At 45.2% G+C, this 18,688-nt stretch overlaps 1 protein-coding gene across 5 annotated transcripts in view; it reads left to right on the top strand.

The window, feature by feature from the left end:
* TBC1D22B (TBC1 domain family member 22B) overlaps window positions 1-18,688 on the top strand; it is a gene marked incomplete at its 3' end in the record, with an annotated part of 63,017 nt that overhangs the window by 14,871 nt on the left and 29,458 nt on the right. For 4 of the 5 annotated variants that reach the window (XM_082847616.1, XM_082847618.1, XM_082847619.1 and 1 more), the window contains 6 exons: window positions 5,385-5,692; window positions 7,990-8,169; window positions 8,705-8,775; window positions 10,184-10,312; window positions 11,569-11,634; window positions 15,625-15,739. In XM_082847616.1, coding sequence (XP_082703742.1) covers window positions 5,385-5,692; window positions 7,990-8,169; window positions 8,705-8,775; window positions 10,184-10,312; window positions 11,569-11,634; window positions 15,625-15,739 — 869 coding nt within the window. Of the gene's footprint in view, window positions 1-5,384; window positions 5,693-7,938; window positions 8,170-8,704; window positions 8,776-10,183; window positions 10,313-11,568; window positions 11,635-15,624; window positions 15,740-18,688 lie in introns of all 5 variants that reach the window. The other variant, XM_082847615.1, reaches the window with a different exon arrangement.

Genomic DNA, 18,688 nt, shown 5'->3' on the forward strand with positions numbered 1-18,688 from the left:
CAGTTCTGTTCGCAGCCAGGATTTGTTGATTGGTAATAGATCCATTAAAGCATAATTTATAATGGCCTTTGATAAACACATGGCTAACGTAAAATCTGCCATCCACCTGTATATAAGGCAGTGGGATGTACTATCCTATTTTATGTTTGTGTCAGAGTCACCATACCTTCTCTGCATCTGTCATCAACTGAGTTTTCCCTGATTCTGTATTTAGGGCAGGTCTTGAGGAATATCACCATATCCCAGACTGCCAAGGTAAACTTTATATACTCTTGTTTTTCGCACCTATTTTTAATTTATTTTTATGTTCATTTTTTGGCTGCACCGCAGCATGCGGGATATTAGTTCCCCGATCAGGGATCAAACCCGCGCCCCCTGCAGTGGAAGCGCGGAGTCTTAACCACTGGACCGCCAGGGAAGTCCCCTTTTCCCACCTATTAATGATATAAAACCATGACTGTTTCCACTGGTCATTCAGCAGAGTTGCATTCATACTTTCAGTAGAAGCAGTTATTTAGCTCTGCAATTTGGGAGGAATATAATTGTCACTGAATAAATTGCATCCCTTTTTTGTGCATGTGGTGGTTTGGTATTACCACTCTACAATCTGGGACAACATCTAGGTCTGCACTGGACCATTTTACAATTCCAGATTGTTACAATAAAACATTTATTGCCCTTATTTGAGTACCTTTGTTGGCACATTTTTATTACTTTCTCCGCTACCTGATTACCGTTCCACTTCAAGCTACCATTAATTACTGTGTGGTTAATCCTCATTACAGCAGAAGCCTTTACATTGGGTCTTCAATCATCTAAACTGCACGAGCACAGCAAGTCATTACCTGTCTGTGTATTTTGACTTCCATTTGCCAAATTATTACCATTAGTGATAATATTGCCTGCAATAATTTTTATAGCTCAGATAAAATTAGTCTTACCGCAGAGCGGCCCCATTGGCCACTTGATGGTATGATAAACTTCTAAACTTATTGTTTTCTGAATTGATATCCTAGTTCTGAGTTATAAATCTAGTTCATGTGAAGCCACACTAGTCATTGATATGACTGGATTTAGCAAATTCCCCACTTGCTTCACACCCCTTTACCAGTGTCAAACATTATTTTTCTGAATAAATTTGTGTTGTATTTCTATTAAGTGAACAGCCGTCTCAGTAAAACAACATAGTATTCATCAAATCACAGAATGATTGATCTTTTGTTTCCTAACCCATATAACAAACAAACTATAATTTGGCATACAGATGTAAGGAGGTATGGTGAAGGTGTCTATGCGAGGCCAGGTTGGTTGTAACTTTGATATAGTTCTGTTTAAGTAATTTTGGTTAAACTTCAAGCCACACTGTGGCATTATTGTGCCTCAGGTTAGTTATAGATTAGTTGGGACCATGTTAAAATTAGGCAGCCTATAAGCCAAAGGCACCCCCAGCTAGAATTACCTGGATTAATATTTTACTGACACTCACCATGGCCCATCTCTTGGTGCAGTATTTTTTTGTTTGTTTGTTTTTTAAATTTATTTATTATTATTTTCGGCTGCATTGGGTCTTCGTTGCTGCGCGCAGACTTTCTCCAGTTGCAGCGAGGGGGGCTACTCTTCGTTGCGGTGCACGGGCTTCTCATTGCCGTGGCTTCTCTTGCTGCGGAGCACGGACTCTAGAGCGCAGGCTCAGTAGTTGTGGCTCGCGGGCTTAGTTGCTCCGCGGCATGTGGGATCTTCCCGGACCAGGGCTTGAACCCAGGTCCCCTGCACTGGCAGGCAGATCCTTAACCACTGTGCCACCAGGGAAGTCCCTGGTGCAGTGTTTTGATCCACTCCAGGGTGTGCATATGCTTCACCCAATGTTAGACTAATAGCATCTAGTCAATTCCTTGACCTGAGTTAAAATTCAGCTTCTTGATTCGTGGTTTATTTAAAGAATTCTTAAGACATCAAGAGGGTATTTAAGAAACATCAACCAAGGGGAAAAAAAAATAACCTTGGCGTCCAAAGTACTCTTTATCACTCCATTGGAATCGTCCTGTGCAATCTTGAGGTACACGTGGTCTCTAAGGAGGAAAACAATAACAATAGCCGCATACTCCTATGCAACATGTTTTTGATGGCAGATCTTTCTTACACATCCACTTATTTGTTCTTGAGAGTGAATCCACTGAGGTGAGTACTGCAGGTTGTGGATCCTGGATCTCCTTTCACAGAGGAGAAGCATAGTGATGACTCCAGAACATACAGCCTCAAGAGGTCTGCAGAGAAGTAATTTGCCTCTGGCTCATGGATGATTTTTTTTTAAAAATATTTCCAGATGCTTTTTTTTAAAAAAGAATCTTTATTGGGGTATAATTGCTTTACTGGCTCATAGATTTTTGACGTGCAGATTTCTGCGTTGCATTGCCTCAGTTTTGTTTTCTTTGATTTGGGCTCTTGTTTTTTTTTTTTTTTTTTTTTTTGCGGTACGCGGGCCTCTCACTGTTGTGGTCTCTCCTGTTGCGGAGCACAGGCTCCGGACGCGCAGGCTCAGCGGCCATGGCTCACGGGCCTAGCCGCTCCGCGGCATGTGGGGTCTTCCCGGACCGGGGCACGAACCCGTGTCCCCTGCATCGGCAGACGGACTCTCAACCACTGCGCCACCAGGGAAGCCCTCTTGTTCATTTTTGATTGTTCATTCAGTACTTTTACTTTGGGGATTGACAAAAGCCAACAAAACAACCTTTTCCAGTGATTAATAAAAATAATATGCTCATTGTAGAAAACATGAATAATTCAGAGAATTATAAAAATTAAATTTATCACCTATAATTCCATAGCCCAGAGATAAGCAATGTTAACATTTTGATGCATTTTATTCCTGGTCTTTTCTGTGCATATACTTTCTAAGAAATATAGAGATCATAAAAAATATATAATTTTGGTTCAATTTTCACTTTGAGATCATTTTCTAGTGTTATTAAATAGCCTTCAAGATGTGATTTTCGTTAAGCAGTATAGCATTCCATCTGGTGGCTGAAACAATATATCTCATCATTTGCAATTTCTAGATGTTTATATTGTTTGTAGTTTTTAACCAAAATAAATAATACCATTATAAACTGTTTTAGATCACCTTTGTTTGATTCAATGATTATTTTCTTATGGTCAGAAATTATGAATCATTTTCAGGCTCATGGTGTGTATGTTGCCAGATTGTTTTCCAGAAGGTGGTACAACATACACCCCCACCTGCAGTATTAGAGAGCTGGTCTCACTACACCTTAGTTAGCACCAAAGAGGATGCATCTTTAAATCTTTACTGATTTAGTGGGTGGAGAATGGTATCTTGTTTCCTTCATGGTTTTTTTTTTTTTTTTTTTGCGGTACGTGGGCCTCTCACTGTTGTGGCCTCTCCTGTTGCGGAGCACAGGCTCCGGACGCGCAGGCTCAGTGGCCATGGCTCACGGGCCTAGCTGCTCCGCGGCATGTGGGATCTTCCCGGACCGAGGCACAAACCCGTGTCCCCTGCATCGGCAGGCGGACTCTCAACCACTGCACCACCAGGGAAGCCCTCCTTCACGTTTGAACTGTTACTTCTTGTAATCTTATGTTATCTCCTGCATCCTCAGTGATAGCGTGATATATTTTCCTTTCCTTTGTGTGAGACTAGTGTTTGAAAATATGCCTCAGTGATATCTTTTTTGGTGTTAATAATAGGGACTTTCCGATGAGCTGTATGAGTTACGAGTCTGTATTTATCAATGTTAGGAACAATTATCTTTCAGAATAACTATTGGACATATCTAGGGAGATGGAATGGGTATTAGACCACCCACCTCTACCCAAAGGGAAGAAACATCTCTCGGAAATGGGGGAACTTCAGCTCTTCCAGCAGAGCCTTGTTTTTAGTCTAGAGTTGCCCTGCCTTGCTGAGGGAAACAGGCATTTTAATGATGTTTTTACGCCTCGCATTCCAGTCCTCAGGGATGCTAATTAAGACTGAATTAGAAATGTCCCAACTACCTAGTCCCCTGGAACCAGAATAAGGGCCCCCAGCCCTTAAGGAGTTCACAGAGAGGAAAAGTTCAGGGGGATTTCCCTGGCGGTACAGTGGTTAAGACTCCACACTTCCACTGCAGGGGGCACGGGCTCGATCCCTGGTCAGGGAACTAAGATCCCGCAATCCACATGGTGCAGCCAAAAAAAAAAAAAAGAAGAGGAAAAATGCAGGAAAGTAGGAAAGGTCTACATCAGTGGTCCCCAGCCTTTTTGGCACCAGGGACTGGTTTCATGGAAGACAGTTTTTCCATGGACTGGGGGGCGGCGTGGGGAGATGGTTTCGGGATGATTCAAGCGCATTACATTTATTGTGCACTTTATTTCTATTATTCAGTCATGTACTGTCTCCACGATTTTTTTGCTGTATTCTATGCTATTATTTATTAAATACATTTGAAAAAATAAACTTGTATATACTCAGTTAATTTATTTTTAAAATAAACCTTATTAGTTCCCTAAGTGGAAAACCAGTATCATTTGCCAAAAATAGAAAGTAACCTTAAAAATAAATACAGTGAAACACAAAACAATCTTATTAATTAAATTCTAAGCCAGATTCTGTCCTTACAAAATGTTGATCCTGAGACTGCCCTCACTTTGTTAAAAAACAGTTGTAAAGACAGAGTGGCAGCGAACTCAGATCTCTCCTCAAGGGCAGCAGGACTTCAACAGAATAAAAAGGGAACAACTTGTTCATTTTGGAACTCAGTGTTTCGTAATACATGTGGGCTACCTAAAATTGTCTCTTGTTCTACCAGTAGTTGATGTCCTGCTTTAAAAAATAGTTTAGGTCATGTTGTCATAACAGATTAACTCTGAAATCTCAGTGGATTGACACAACAAAGGCTTATTTCTCACTCACACCACCTGTCCAGAGTAGAGTCAGGTGCGTGTGGTGGGCAGGCTCTGCTCCACATGGTCACTGTTATCCAGGCTGAGGGAGGCGCCACCATCTGGAGTTGTCATGATAGAAGAAAGCTTACGGAGAACTCACACCTGTTCTTTTATACTTTGGCTCCGAAGGGACTGCCTCACTTCTCTCCTTAGCCCATTGGCCAGAACTAGTCATATAGAGTCACCTAAGTGCAGGGGGGCTGGAAAGTATAGAGGAGCACATGGAATATTTGGAGAGCGTTGCTGTCCTTGTTTTGTCTGGCTCTGCAGCATAGAGGTGGTCTGGATGCATCAGATGAGGAATGGAAATGGATATTTTTTGTTTGAAGAAGGTAATGATGGTGCGTGAGATAGTTTATAATACTGTTAATATTATATTAAGCGAGTGAAGATGGTCAGATGTGTCAGACCATTCCTTTGTAACGGTGTCTCCTTTCTTAAAGCTTCATTAAAGAGCGGTCAAAAGTCAGCACGGTTCCTCTGAAGAATAAGAAGGCCTCCAGTTTTCATGAGTTTGCCCGGAACACCAGTGATGCTTGGGACATTGGCGATGACGAGGAAGAGGACTTTTCCTCCCCTTCTTTCCAAACTCTGAACTCAAAAGTTGCTTTGGCAACTGCTGCCCAAGTGCTAGAAAACCACAGCAAGCTGAGAGTGAGACCAGAACGGTCCCAGTCCACGACATCCGAAGTTCCTGCCAGCCACAAGGTTATAAAGTCCAGCAGTGACGCCCAGCTGTCCAGAAATTCCAGTAAGTCTGTCCAGCTCCCCTCCTTAGGCTCAGCCTCTTCAGCAGAGTGCATTTTAAATAAAAACAGGTTTCTTTAGGGCCTCCCTCAGATCTTCCACTGGGTGGTAAATAGGCGAGTTCAAGCCTGAGGGACATCAGTGAGCCTAACTGGTCCTGAGCTGCACTTACTCCTCCCACCTGGATGGCTGCCTGGCCCTGGGACCCGGGGTTTCACTTCCTGACACCCGAGTGTTGCCTGCCATTCTCTTCTTCCTTTACCTGTGGTGGGGTCCAAAACTTCTGTGGTTTGGTTGCTTCACATTGCTTTAGGCCTGGTCAGGTTGAAGACTATTGACTATATGTAGTTACAGTTGTTAGTGGCCGAATTTCACAAATGTTTGGCACTGTTGGTTGACTTCCTCAGCTGTGGGGAACAGCCACTAGCATAGGTTGTCTTTTTCCTGTTCCTGAGGGACGGAGTCCCTGTGTCACGGCTCCCTGCCCACCAGGTTGGGTGGGGCGGGAGGAGATACCCTTTCTTTTCAGGAAACTGGCAGCAGTAACTGGTTGAGATGATGGTGGCTTTATCAGATGTTTGGGGATGCCCGGTGTACTCTTTTAAATATCCATTGCTGTATTTAATGTTGCCCTGAAGGGTTTTATGGAAGCCAGTTATTGAGCTGGAGGGGGAAGTGCCCTCAAGCTAGTGAAAGTTCAAACAGCTGACTGGTAAAGGATGAAAAGAAAGTAGAATGCCAGAGCCCTGGCGCGTGTCCTGGCTCATGTTCTAAGAGAACTTCTTTTACAGTTTCAGACTAAGGTTGTGGTCAGGAAATTAGGCTGAAAGGCCTTTAATCATTCCATAGTCACTTTCCGTGGCTGATTCGGGCCCCAGCTCGAACCTTCAATGACGTGCCCAGGACAGGCATTCAGTGTCCATTGACCGGGTGACCACAGCTACAGGCTGTGGAAGTGTCTTCACACATGATTGAGGGTCTCCACAGGGTCCCAGTGTGAGGGAAGGCCCCACCACCATCCCTAATGAGCTGCCCTTGTGCAGCCAGGACTGCCCAGACCATTCCTGTTACGAGGTTCCCTCCTGGGAGCATCTGTCTGTCAGTCACTGATTCCGAAGATGCACGCTGGTCTGAGCTCTGCAGCGTGTGGTCTGCGTTTCCTAGGCCCCGTGTTACGCTAGGCATCCAAGCCAAGTCCTCCATGGCACTTGTTCCTGTAAACCTTCTTGTCATGCCGGTTGATGAGTATTCACTGTTTTATTCTTGTTGTGACTACTACTTTTTAAGGCCCTAATATGTAAAGAATATGAAACAGTCATGAAAGGACAGTCAGAACTTAAAACTGAGTTTCATTTGGGGTAGTAAAATAAATAAGGGTTTTGGAGTCAGGCAGACCTAAGGTGGTATCTCAGCTCTGTCTTGCAAATTACTTAACCTCTCTGAGCTACAGTTTCCTAATCTCTAAAATAGCGATAAATTCCTACCGTATGTTGTAAGCATCAAATGAGAGGTCATATGTAACTGTGACGAGCATAATGCCTTAATAAGCATTCAATAAATGTTAGTCCTATACTGCTCATTTCTCCTACCTACCCTCTAGTTTAGAAGTGTCTAGAACTGGACACAGAGTTCAGCTTGAGTCTGTGTTCCTGTTATTTCAATTAGAGAAATGTGATTGGCTGGTGAGAAATATGCGAGCACAGAGGAACCTGCCTTAGGCCAGAGCCTCTCACCTATGTGCAGAGCACAACTAGTGGGCCAAGAACAGGTGAGAGTTGTGCCAGAGGTATTGACCCTCTCAGCCCTTGGGGCAGCTGGCTAGGGCTGGGGCTTCGGGAGAGCAGCCACCTCCTTTCATTGCGGTGTGCTTTACAGTGTCATTTTCTCTGTGCTCTGTGACGTGGAGAAGGAAGGCAAGCACTGCCTTTGACTGCGTTGCCCCAAAACTTGCTATTAGGCACCAAGAAAAGTTCCAGGTTGGGGTACAAAGAAAACAATTGATTTTCCTCTGAAGTCACAAAAAAATGTTGTCAAATTTGCTACCGCAGCTGGACTCTCTGTTTGCACATAAGGTGCCTTGGTATGTATGATAAAAACGCAGCCCTTCCTCTGGGCGGATGCATGGAGCGCAGCTGGGTTTCCATCCCCTGGCCGCTCCACACCGAGCACCTTCAGGCAGCGCACAAACCATGAAGCCGCAGCTCTGGTGGAGGAGACCAGTGCTCAACAGTCAGGTTTCAGGTTTCTCAGAATCTGTGCTCTTCACACAGCTTGTTCTCTTTCTCTTTCAAATTATCTCAGGTGATACATGCCTGAGGAACCCACTCCACAAACAGCAGTCACTCCCTCTCCGACCCATCATCCCCCTTGTTGCCCGGATCTCGGACCAGAACGCTTCTGGGGCACCCCCGATGACTGTCCGGGAGAAAACACGCCTAGAAAAATTCCGTCAGCTTCTCTCCAGCCACAACACCGACTTAGGTGAGTCCCCGTGAGCCCTGGGCCAGAGCTAGGACCTCTTGGTGACTGGAATTCTCAGAGACCTGGAAGCTATTGCTCTTTATTCTTCCTTCTTTTACTTTTCCAGCATCTCCTGATCTGGTGCCCATTGAAGTGACATGCAGGTATTAAGTCAGAAATACGTTACTAGGAATTAGGGACCAAATTAGGTGGGACTGGATTCTGTGGCCTGTAGCTCTTCTGGCTTCGGTCTCCCCTACCTCCAGGTGATTCTTACTGAAATCCACACCTACTGGCCTTTCTCTTCCCCTCTAACTCTAATCTCTGAGCTGACTGGATCACTGCTGCAGAGCACTTTGCTGCTCAGGGCTGTGTTTTGGGCTTTTTCCCTGTGCTTGTCGGTAGCTGGTGGCGGTGGTGGCAGCGGCAGTGGTGGCGGTGGCGATGGCAATCGTCCTACTGGAACGGTGGGAGGCACCAGGCAGCGCTGGCTGAGGCTTGTCTTAGGGCATCTGTGGGAAGGGCTAAATCCAACAAAGCCTTTATCTATTTGCAGATGAACTGAGGAAGTGTAGCTGGCCAGGGGTTCCCAGGGAGGTTCGGCCTGTAACCTGGAGACTCCTGTCGGTGAGTTCTACCCACTGTGTAGAGAAGCGTGAGCCTCACACAGCCCTTCTTACCTGCTGAGGTTAGTCTGGTCACATAAGTCTTGCACCGTAGACTTCTCTAGTCCTACCGGATGTGACAGACCTGTGGGACCGTAGTCCTATTGCTTTGCATAAAGAAACACATTCTTGAGAGTTTATTCCCACACATGTAGAAGAGCACACGTTTGTGCCTATAGTCCTGATCTCGCCTTCTCAGCACCAAGGAGGAAGAATACAGTGAGGCTGGGTGAGCCAGTACTTGTTTGAACAGGCTCCCACATTCCCTGGGCTTCCCTCGTTTTTCAGTAGGAATAACCAAGGTGGTTGAAACCCACTTTGCAACTGTGAAGAGTTGATACACGGGCCTCCCTCAGAAGCCTGCACTAGTCCCACTTTCACTAAGTAACGGAGCACTGTGCCTGTCACTGTGATACGAACATTTTGATTTCCTGAGCCTGTAAAATTCATTCATTCGTTCAATAAATCCTATAAGGATTTATTGAGGGCCTGCTGTTGGCCAGGCGTGGTGCCAGGTGCTGTGAGGATACAGGGAAGTGAAGACGGCACAGCCCCTGCTCTCCAGGCGCTTGCTCGCTCGCTCGCTATGGAATGTATCCCTTAGCTGCCTGCAAGAGGATGGCTCTCTCCTGACTGCCCCCACCCCCAGTCTCGCAGCCGTGTAATCATTGCCCCAGCTTCTTCTAAGTTTGAATGCTATTAGAAGTAGATGTGGTGAGAATGGAAGGGGAACAGGAGATGGAAGAATTGAGAGTGGGATCTAGACCAGGGATAAGAATGTAAGTTGGCCTGGAGCTGGGGCCAGGAGGGGGTCTGCTGCCAGCAGTTCTGTGTCTGGACGTTGCAGCTGCTGTGTCGCAGATTCCATTCAGGTTCCTAAGCTGGTAATTCTGAATGTTACCGTAGAAAAGAATGTGTAACCGGCACCGACTCACGTGGCACACCACCGAGATATGCCACAGAGGTGGCCACCTCCCCGTGACCCTGGGAAGGTTTGCCTCGTGCACACGCAGCCCCAGGAGGTCCTGACTCGGGTCCAGTTCCCTCCTACTGACCTACATTCGCTTCTCTACTGTGCCAGCTCCGGAGCTCCGCAGTGCTCCAGTAGTACCCGCTCCTAGCGCAGTGCAGGGGGTGCAGGGGTAAATAACCCTGGCTGGCCGTGCTTCATCTGCCCACATGTGCATCTCATTGAATGAGGAGAGGGCAAACACTGGGTGGCCAGAACCAAGATGGGATTTACGCTTGTGTCTTGGCAGCTTTCTTTCGGTTCCTTTGATAGTTTCCAAGCCACTGCTCAGGCTAAAATAAAAAGTAAGGATTCATCCAACCAGTGCCTGTCCCCATCTGACTAGCAGTCCTGTCTACAGGGCTATCTCCCAGCAAACACCGAGAGGAGGAAGTTGACCTTGCAGCGGAAGCGGGAGGAGTATTTTGGCTTCATTGAACAGTATTATGACTCTCGAAATGAGGAACATCACCAGGATACCTACAGACAGGTACGGTCATCGCCTGCTGCCCTTTTGCTCACTAGTCATAATCTTAAGGTGTGGCTCCTGGAAGTGCTCTTGGGGTGCGAGTTTTCCAAGTCTTCAGGCTACAGTGTGCTGGTTAGGAATTAAATTTATTCCCAGAACTACTTCCCCTCTTTCTAATTCAGTAGCTGTTATCTTAACCATTTTAAATAGATAGATTCTGGGGGGTCCTGGTCAGTGGCAGTGCTTCTCTGACTTTAATGTGCGTACACATCATCTAGGATTATGATAAAATCCCAACTAGGGATTATGGTAAAATGCAGATTCTAATTCAGGAGGCCTGGGGTGAGACCTTCACTTCTAATGAGCTCCCAGGTGATGCCACCTGCTGCTGGTCCACAGACCACACAGAGAGTAGTAAGGGTTATGGGACACAAGCTGAAAGATGAGTTCATTCTGTGGTCCATCCCTCTGGACTGTGACATCAGTGTGTCCTTCTGGCAACTGCAGTGCCTCTTTAGCAACCATGTTTGTCTGTCTGCAGGAGCCATAGCCCTCAGCAGCCTTAGCAGGGAGTGTTCTATCGTTGCGCATAGTGGTCCCCACAGCCTGCGGAAAGGTGGAGGGTGTGAAGGGGAGTCTCGTGGTTGCAGAGGGGAAAATACTGGGGGAGGCAGCTGTCTACAACAAGCTCCAAGAATTGAAGTAGCCTCTGCGGCTATTGACACAGTCCTTAGGATTGTTAGACATCTGGGAAATCCCGAAGCCAAAACCAATCATCATGACTTCTTTGGTAACAGAAGTCAGAACTTTCAGTGCCAGTTATTAAAGGCCAGCTCCCTCTAGTTCTCTATCCTGGCATGTTTTTGCAGCTTTCAGAGCTCTTTTACTTCTTGGGAACTGTTGAGTAAGAATCTGAAAGAGACATACACATTTTGATCATACTTGTTAAATAAGTACCAGCCCAGAGTAAAACAGATTCCAGACAATAGGAAAAAAGCGGGTGATTCTCTTAAGTTGTGAAGCCTGTTGCTGTTTGGTGTAAGTGGTTTATTTGGGAAGGTTTCCTCACTGTGCAAAAAGCTATTGCTGTCATGGGAATGTATTCCAGATGCACAGGTAGGTAGGTTTAACTAGACTATTTTTGTATGTCAGTCAATTCTTTCTAAAGGTAAATTGTGCTCTCACTCTTACTCCCTTGATTTCCGGTTCCTAAGAAAATAACTTCTCAAAAGAACAAACTGGCATTTGTGTTTTTGGATACGGCTTCTCTTTTTCAGATTCACATCGACATTCCAAGGACGAATCCTCTCATTCCATTGTTCCAGCAACCACTTGTACAGGAGGTGAGGGAAGTGCTCAACATTCTCAGTCCTCCTCCCCCCATCCTTCTGTGGCACCATCTGTGTGGATGTGTGCCTAGCCCTCCCTCCAGGCATGGGCAGGTTTAAGGCTAATCGTGATAGTACCTTGTGTTCCCATACGGAGCTTTGGTCCTTTCAGAGCACTTTCTTATGCATTCTCATTCAATCCTCATAACAAACCTGTGGGCTGAGTAGCACTCTGAGAGGCTAAGGGACTTGCCTAGCATCTTGAGTCTACCTGGTGACAGAATGAAGACAGAAACTACACCCTAGAATTCCTAGTCCTGTGTTTGCTCTGCTTTATCTAGCTGGTAGTGGTGTGTGTGTGTGTGTGTGTGTGTGTAGAAAACATACGTAACAAAATTTACCATTTTAACCATTTTTAAGTGTACAGTTCAGTGACATTAAGTACATTCATATTGTTGTTCAACCATTACCACAATCCATCTCTACAACTTTTTTTCATCTTCCCAAACTGAAGCTCTGTACACATGAAACAATAACTTTCCATCCCCCAGCAACTGCCATTCTACTTTCTGTGTCTATGAATTTGACTATTCCAGGTACCTCAAATAAGTGGGATCATACAGTATTTGTCCTTTTGTGACTGGCTTGTTTCATTTAGCATCATATCTTCAAGGTTCATCCATGTTGTAGCATGTGTCAGAATTTCCTTCCTTTTTATTTTTATTTATTTATTTTCTTGACCGCACCGTGCGGCATGTGGGATCCTAGTTCCCCAACCAGGGATCGAACCTGTGCCCCTTGCATAAGAAGCACAGAGTCTTAACCACTGGACCACCAGGGAAGTCCCCTTCCTTACTTTTTTTTTTTTTTTTTTTTTTTGTGGTATGCGGGCCTCACACTGTTGTGGCCTCTCCCCTTGCGGAGCACAGGCTCCGGACGCGCAGGCTCAGCGGCCATGGCTCACGGGCCCCGCCGCTCTGCGGCATGTGGGATCTTCCCGGACCGGGGCACGAACCCGTGTCCCCTGCATCGGCAGGTGGACTCTCAACCACTGCGCCACCAGGGAAGCCCCCCTTCCTTCCTTTTTAAGACTGAATGATATTCCATTATATTTGTATAAGACGTATTGTTGATCTGCCATCTGTCAGTGGACACTTGAGTTGCTTCCACCTTTGGGGTATTGTGAGTAATGCTGCTGTGAACGTGGGTGTGCAAATATCTGAGTCCCTGTTTTAAATTCTTTCGGATACCTACCCAGAAGTCAATTAGTAGTGATATGTTGAGACCTAACAAGTTGGCAAAGCACATGAAAGGTTTCAGTGGGACTGTTAATCTTTTGACCAAGCAGTAAGTATTGATATAAACTCCTGAAGATTAGGGATTTCCTTTGCAGCTTCATAGTAGCTAGGATACTGGATGTAAGTGCTCTTTGAATTATATTTTCACTCATCCTCATAATAGAGAAAACGTGATAAAAATGCTCAAAATAATTTCTGTTTGACTTTAGATTATACTCATAATTCCGTTTAAATATAGATGTGTCTACTGATGGGATCCCTCATAACTTACCACTAGCATAAAGAAGATTTTGAGGGTGACACCATTATTTTACCTGTAAGAGTCAGCTCAAAGGAAGCTGAAAGCCGCCCGGGATCCCTTTGTGTCTCCCGTTCAGTTTCCCATGGCTCAGCCCTGCTTATTCCTCATTTTAACTTGAAGATGTTCCGATTCTTCTCTCTTGCCTGTGCATGGTTACTTTAAATTTGGAGACAGGGAAAGTCGTTTATTTAAAAGGCTTCTCCTAGTAGTGGAACCTGCCTACAGAGAAAGAAATTCAAACTGTAGTCTTCCCAATTTTTCTTGAATCACCTTTCCATCTAGCAGACTGTAGTTATCATAAACAGAATAAATTAAGTAACATTGAATATTGAAAAACTCGTTTTATAAACCTAAAGATACTTGAGAATTGACTATAGTAAGTGAGAATTACCCACACTAGTAGAAGAGGTGTCTCAGAGGTAGACAAGATTGTCCCAGGCTTTTTCTGTAGGGAAGATTCCATGGTCTCCCCTGGTAACCAGGCTTGGTGCTCATCTGTTTCCATCTCTTTGGCATTTTCACTTGTACAGTGTGAGTACAGTGTCTGCACTGTCCCATCCTTACTAGAGAGGGATTATTGCAGGTCTCCTGATTCTGAATGGCTAGCTTCCCAGCGCTTGGCCATTGTTTAAGCCAGTCACCAGGGATTTGTGTATTCACAAGGAGCTGATAGTGTGAAGTAGAAGCCCTGATAAGTCCTTCAGAAGGATTGATCTGGAAGAGCTTTTAACAGAGACATCCAGACACAGGCCACAGGAGGTGTGAGGAGACAGAGTGGAGCAGGGAACTCTTGAGATCTTCCTGGTGGGTCTAGCTTGAGCCACAGTTTCAAGGGAGGGAGGAGGGTATTTAGCAGCAAAGAATGTAAGAGGGGTCCCATTGGAGTGTTGGACCTAACACAAATGAGGACGCCACACCCTTCGCTCAGCCCCGGGGAGCAAGTGGGCCCATCTAGTGGAGGCAGAGGCCAACTCCTTCCAGGCTGGGCTTTGCTCTCACTGCCTGCGAGGGCAGGGGTGTTGACGGTGGGAGTATTTCTTGGCTGTCTCTGCCAGCTGGAAGGCAGACTCAACACAAGGGCTGGGAAACATCCTTTATTGTGTCTAGACTCTCCACGTCTCTCCTACACTGGCTAACCAACTCCAAAACCATATGACCACTTCCTTTTTACTTTTCCCCATGGGAGGTTTTTTCTTCCTTGCACCTGACCTCCGAGAGGGCCTCTTCAGTTTGCCTGCAGAGCTGACTGACTCTGGGCTCTGCAGAGCCAGGTGCTGTGGAGGCCCCAAATCTCCTGTCCCTCCGCATGTAGTCATTACCACCTCTATCATCCCTCTGGTGTGGTTCAGAGACCTGAGGCAGCCCAGTCAAAGCCTGTCGAAGGAATGTATTGGGCCCAGGAGTTGTGGTCAGCAGGATGAAGCCAGGGGATGAGTGTCAGCAAGCTGAGAGAAGACAGGGGAAAAGCTCCAAGGGCATAGTGAAAACAGAGAGGAGTGTAACAGAGTGCGACAGGGCCGGACTCTGTAAAAGGACCATAAAGATCTTTTCAGGGACATCCCTGGTGGTCCAGTGGTTAGGACTCCGTGCTTCCTCTTCAGGGGGCACGGATTCGATCCCTGGTTGGGGAATTAAGATCCTGCGTGCTGTGCAGTGTGGCCAAAAGAAGATTTTTTCTTTCTCCCCAGTCTAGTCCTCTGGCCTCTTGTGGCTAATGTACTTAGCCCCAGAGGCTTTCCCCATGGAGGCCCTGGCTGACATCTCTGTTCTCAAGTTCCTGGCTGGAGGAGTCCATAGGATTTGATTTATTTGACTTCCTGTCCCCAGTAAACGTCTGGGTTGCATCCTGATATGTGAAATGACTTCCTGCATTTAGAGTCTGTCACTGGTTCCTAGTCAAGCTGGGTTAGAACTAAATCCAGATCTAGATCTCCTTCCGTCTCAGCAGGGAGAAAGGGGAGTGTGGTAAAGAAGGCATTTCCTCTTTAAATCCTGTAATGACCGAAAGAGATTTAGAAAATGTATCAGAACTTAGATATTCTGATATCTTGCTCCTGGAAATAGAGAAACAGCATCTACAAATGAGCATGGTGGCCTGAATTAATGACATCCACAGCAAACCTTTTTCTAAGCCATTTGTGTCACTCTCCTTTGCGTTTCCCAATTTTATATCACGTTGGCTAAATACTGAAAAGAGAAAGGGCAAGAAGCACCTACCCCTGTTTAAAAACAGTTAGTGTCTTAGAAACTTTTTATATTTGTAGACTGCCTTTGTCCACAATATTTTAAAATTTTTTCTACAAATTCTGTAGCAACGCTGAGTTAAATTGTGAGGTAGGTAAATGGAGGGAGGGAGAGTATCCCCGTGATTTAACATCATGTTGTCTTTTTTTCTCATTTTCCTAGATCTTCGAAAGAATTCTATTTATTTGGGCCATCCGACACCCTGCCAGTGGGTATGTCCAAGGAATTAATGACCTGGTCACTCCGTTCTTTGTCGTCTTCCTCTCAGAATATGTCGGTAAGAAGCATGAGTACCAAGTTGAACAAGCTATTGCTCTTTCTTATCTGTGGTCTGTTTGTTTTTCCCAAGAGTGCAGTCAGTGGGCACGTCTTGCTGAAAAAAAGATAGTGGCTTTAGAATACACAGCTAAACCTCTTTTAACAGCAGCTGCAGCAGCAGCCAGGAATTTCTCTCTCGAGATGGTCACAGATCTCACCTAAGAAGACCTTTGCCAAAGAATGACCAAATTGATATATTTATGTTCTGCCATAAACAGATGGTTTGATGGTTTGACTGAGGTTCCTTTTGGATTATTTTGAACTCGTCTCAAATGCAGGCCCTCATCTGTGAAAGCTGGAATTTTAGATTATACATTAGGCCTTCACACTTCAGTTCACATGCTGTAACTTAGGAGCAGGATGTGGACGTATAGAGCAGGAAAGGTGCCAGAATCCAGCTCACACTGGAGGTAATGGAATGGGCCAAGGAGAGCTCTGGGACCTTGGTTTCTCCTCCTCTTTCTTCACCTCTTACCCCACTGGGTTCTTGTCACTTTGAATAGAGTGGTTCGCTGTCACGGCAGCAGTTAGGTTTTCTTACAGCTCCAGCCACCTGCTCCAGCCAGGCCTAAATCAGGCAGAGTCTTAAAAGGCATCGAGGATCCTCCACTTTTTTGGTTTCCTCAGTCACTTGTGCTTCAAGACTCATAGGAAAACCTATCTGTCATGACCTGGTGCTTTGTTCTCTTAGTCAAAGAGAAGTTCATGTGGGAACAAGAACATTGAAAAGGATTTTAGAAAACTATCCGTCTACTCCCCTCATTTCACAGATGGATTGTGAGATTCCCTGCCTCCTTATTAGTGGCAGGGCTAGGACCAGAACCCTCTTCTTCAGACTCTGAGGGCAGTGGGTTATTCTTTTCATAGAAGGCCATTGCAGGGGGTAGGATGGTAATGAGAAGGGGACTGGAGTGGAGCCCCTTGGAGGGGGAGGGCATAAGAAATGTCTCACTTGATCCTTCCCATTCAGGTTTTCCGGTGGGACTCAAAGGCGTGGTGTTTTGGTCTTTCATGAGGCAGCCTTTTTTATTTTTCATTACTCAAAACGTAAGGCAACCTAATGATGCCATTCCTTGTTCCCCTTAAGTGACAGCAGCCAGGGCAGAACTGGGAGTAAGGGTGGAAGGTCACACTCTTGTCCACTCTGTCCAGTGACCCTAAGCAAAAGCATATAAATAAAGCTTTTGCTGAAGAACTTTCATTTTCCCCTCACATTAATAGGTCAGTTTTCAGAGGCACCTTAATTCTGTGTGGTTTAACTTTATTAAAGAGTGCAGCTGGTGCAGCTGGTCTGTTGGGATTTGGGGTTGATTCCTGCAGTAGTACTATTCTGAAATGGTATTAAGGATGAGCCTAGGAAGGTATTAATCCATTCATTAATCTACATTTGGGGTCTGAATGCTGGCATTGCCAGTTTTTATGCCAATTAAGGGAAATCCTCAGCAGCTGCAGTTCTAATTGGATATTAACTATCTTGTTAGCTGTCATTTATATTTTGTACCAAATTTTCCTTTACCTTCTATAGGCGCCCATCCCATTGCTACCATCATCCCCACCAAGCACTGTGCCTTTCTCTTTTGTTTCTTAATAAATTTATTTATTTATTTTTGGCTGCATTGGGTCTTTGTTGCTGTGCACGGGCTTTTTCTAGTTGCAGTGAACAGGGGCTACTTTTCGTTGTGGTGCGCGGGCTTCTCATTGTGGTGGCTTCTCTTGTTGCGGAGCACGGGCTCTAGGCCTGTGGGCTTCAGTAGTTGTGGCTCATGGGCTCAGTAGTCGTGGTTCGAGGGCTGTAGAGCGCAGGCTCAGTAGTTGTGGCGCACGGGCTTAGTTGCTCTGCGACATGTGGGATCTTCCCAGACCAGGGCTCAAACCTGTGTCCCCTGCATTGGCAGGCAGATTCTTAACCACTGCACCACCAGGGAAGTCCACTCTGCCTTTCTTTGATAGATATGACTGCATTCTGATCTGGGTGTTTAGTTTGTCAGTCTCACCTGCTGACCAGTGAAACCATTGTTGACCCACAGCGTTTACACAGTGAAGCGTGGGCTTCTCTGCCCCTCCTCAGCAAGGAAGCCTTTCTCGGCAAGGCTGTACTCAGTTTCACCTCTGCAGCAGACTTCAGATGGGTATTTGGTACCTCCTCCTAGAACTAGGAAGGCGGGGCCCATTCTTTTTTTACAAAAACTTTTCAGTTTCAAGCATATGTACAAGTAGAAAAAATAATACCGTAAATCCTTATATACCTGTCATGCAACTTCATAACTCTGTCCATTCTTCACCCACTCATCTTTGTGAGTAAGCAAATCTCAATGTCAAGCACCATATAATTTCATCCATAAATATTTCCATATGTACCTTTCGAAGATAACGATTAAAGAAACTCACAGCTGTAATGCAATTATTACATCTAAAAAGTTATAATAGGTCCTTAATATAATCTAATATATAACACTATTCAAATTTTCTTGATTCCCGTAAATATATTTAACAGTTTGTTTGAATCAGGGTTCAAATCAGGTCCACACAGTCTACTAATTGGTTGATATGTCTCTTAAGTCTCTCTTAATCTATCAGTTCCCATCCATGTCTCTTTTCCTTAGGAGTTTGTACCTTTAACCCTTATTTTTCCAGTTTTCAAACTAGGACTTGCCAGGCCAACCAGTAATATAACCCTGATTTTTTAAAGCACTTTACCGTTTGCAAAGTACTTTGACTTACCTGATTTCATTTAGTAGCCCCCAATATCTCTTTAAGGTAGATGTATCAACCTATTTTAAATGAGCTTTCCAAACTCAATCCTAGGTCTTTTGATATGACTGCATTCTGATCTGGGTGTTTGGTTTGTCAGTCTCACTTGCTGACCAGTGAAACCATTGCTGATTTCATTTAGTAGCCCCCAATATCT

This window comes from Leucopleurus acutus (genome assembly GCF_964270905.1).
Source record: "Leucopleurus acutus genome assembly, chromosome: 10".
Taxonomy (NCBI): domain Eukaryota; kingdom Metazoa; phylum Chordata; class Mammalia; order Artiodactyla; family Delphinidae; genus Leucopleurus; species Leucopleurus acutus.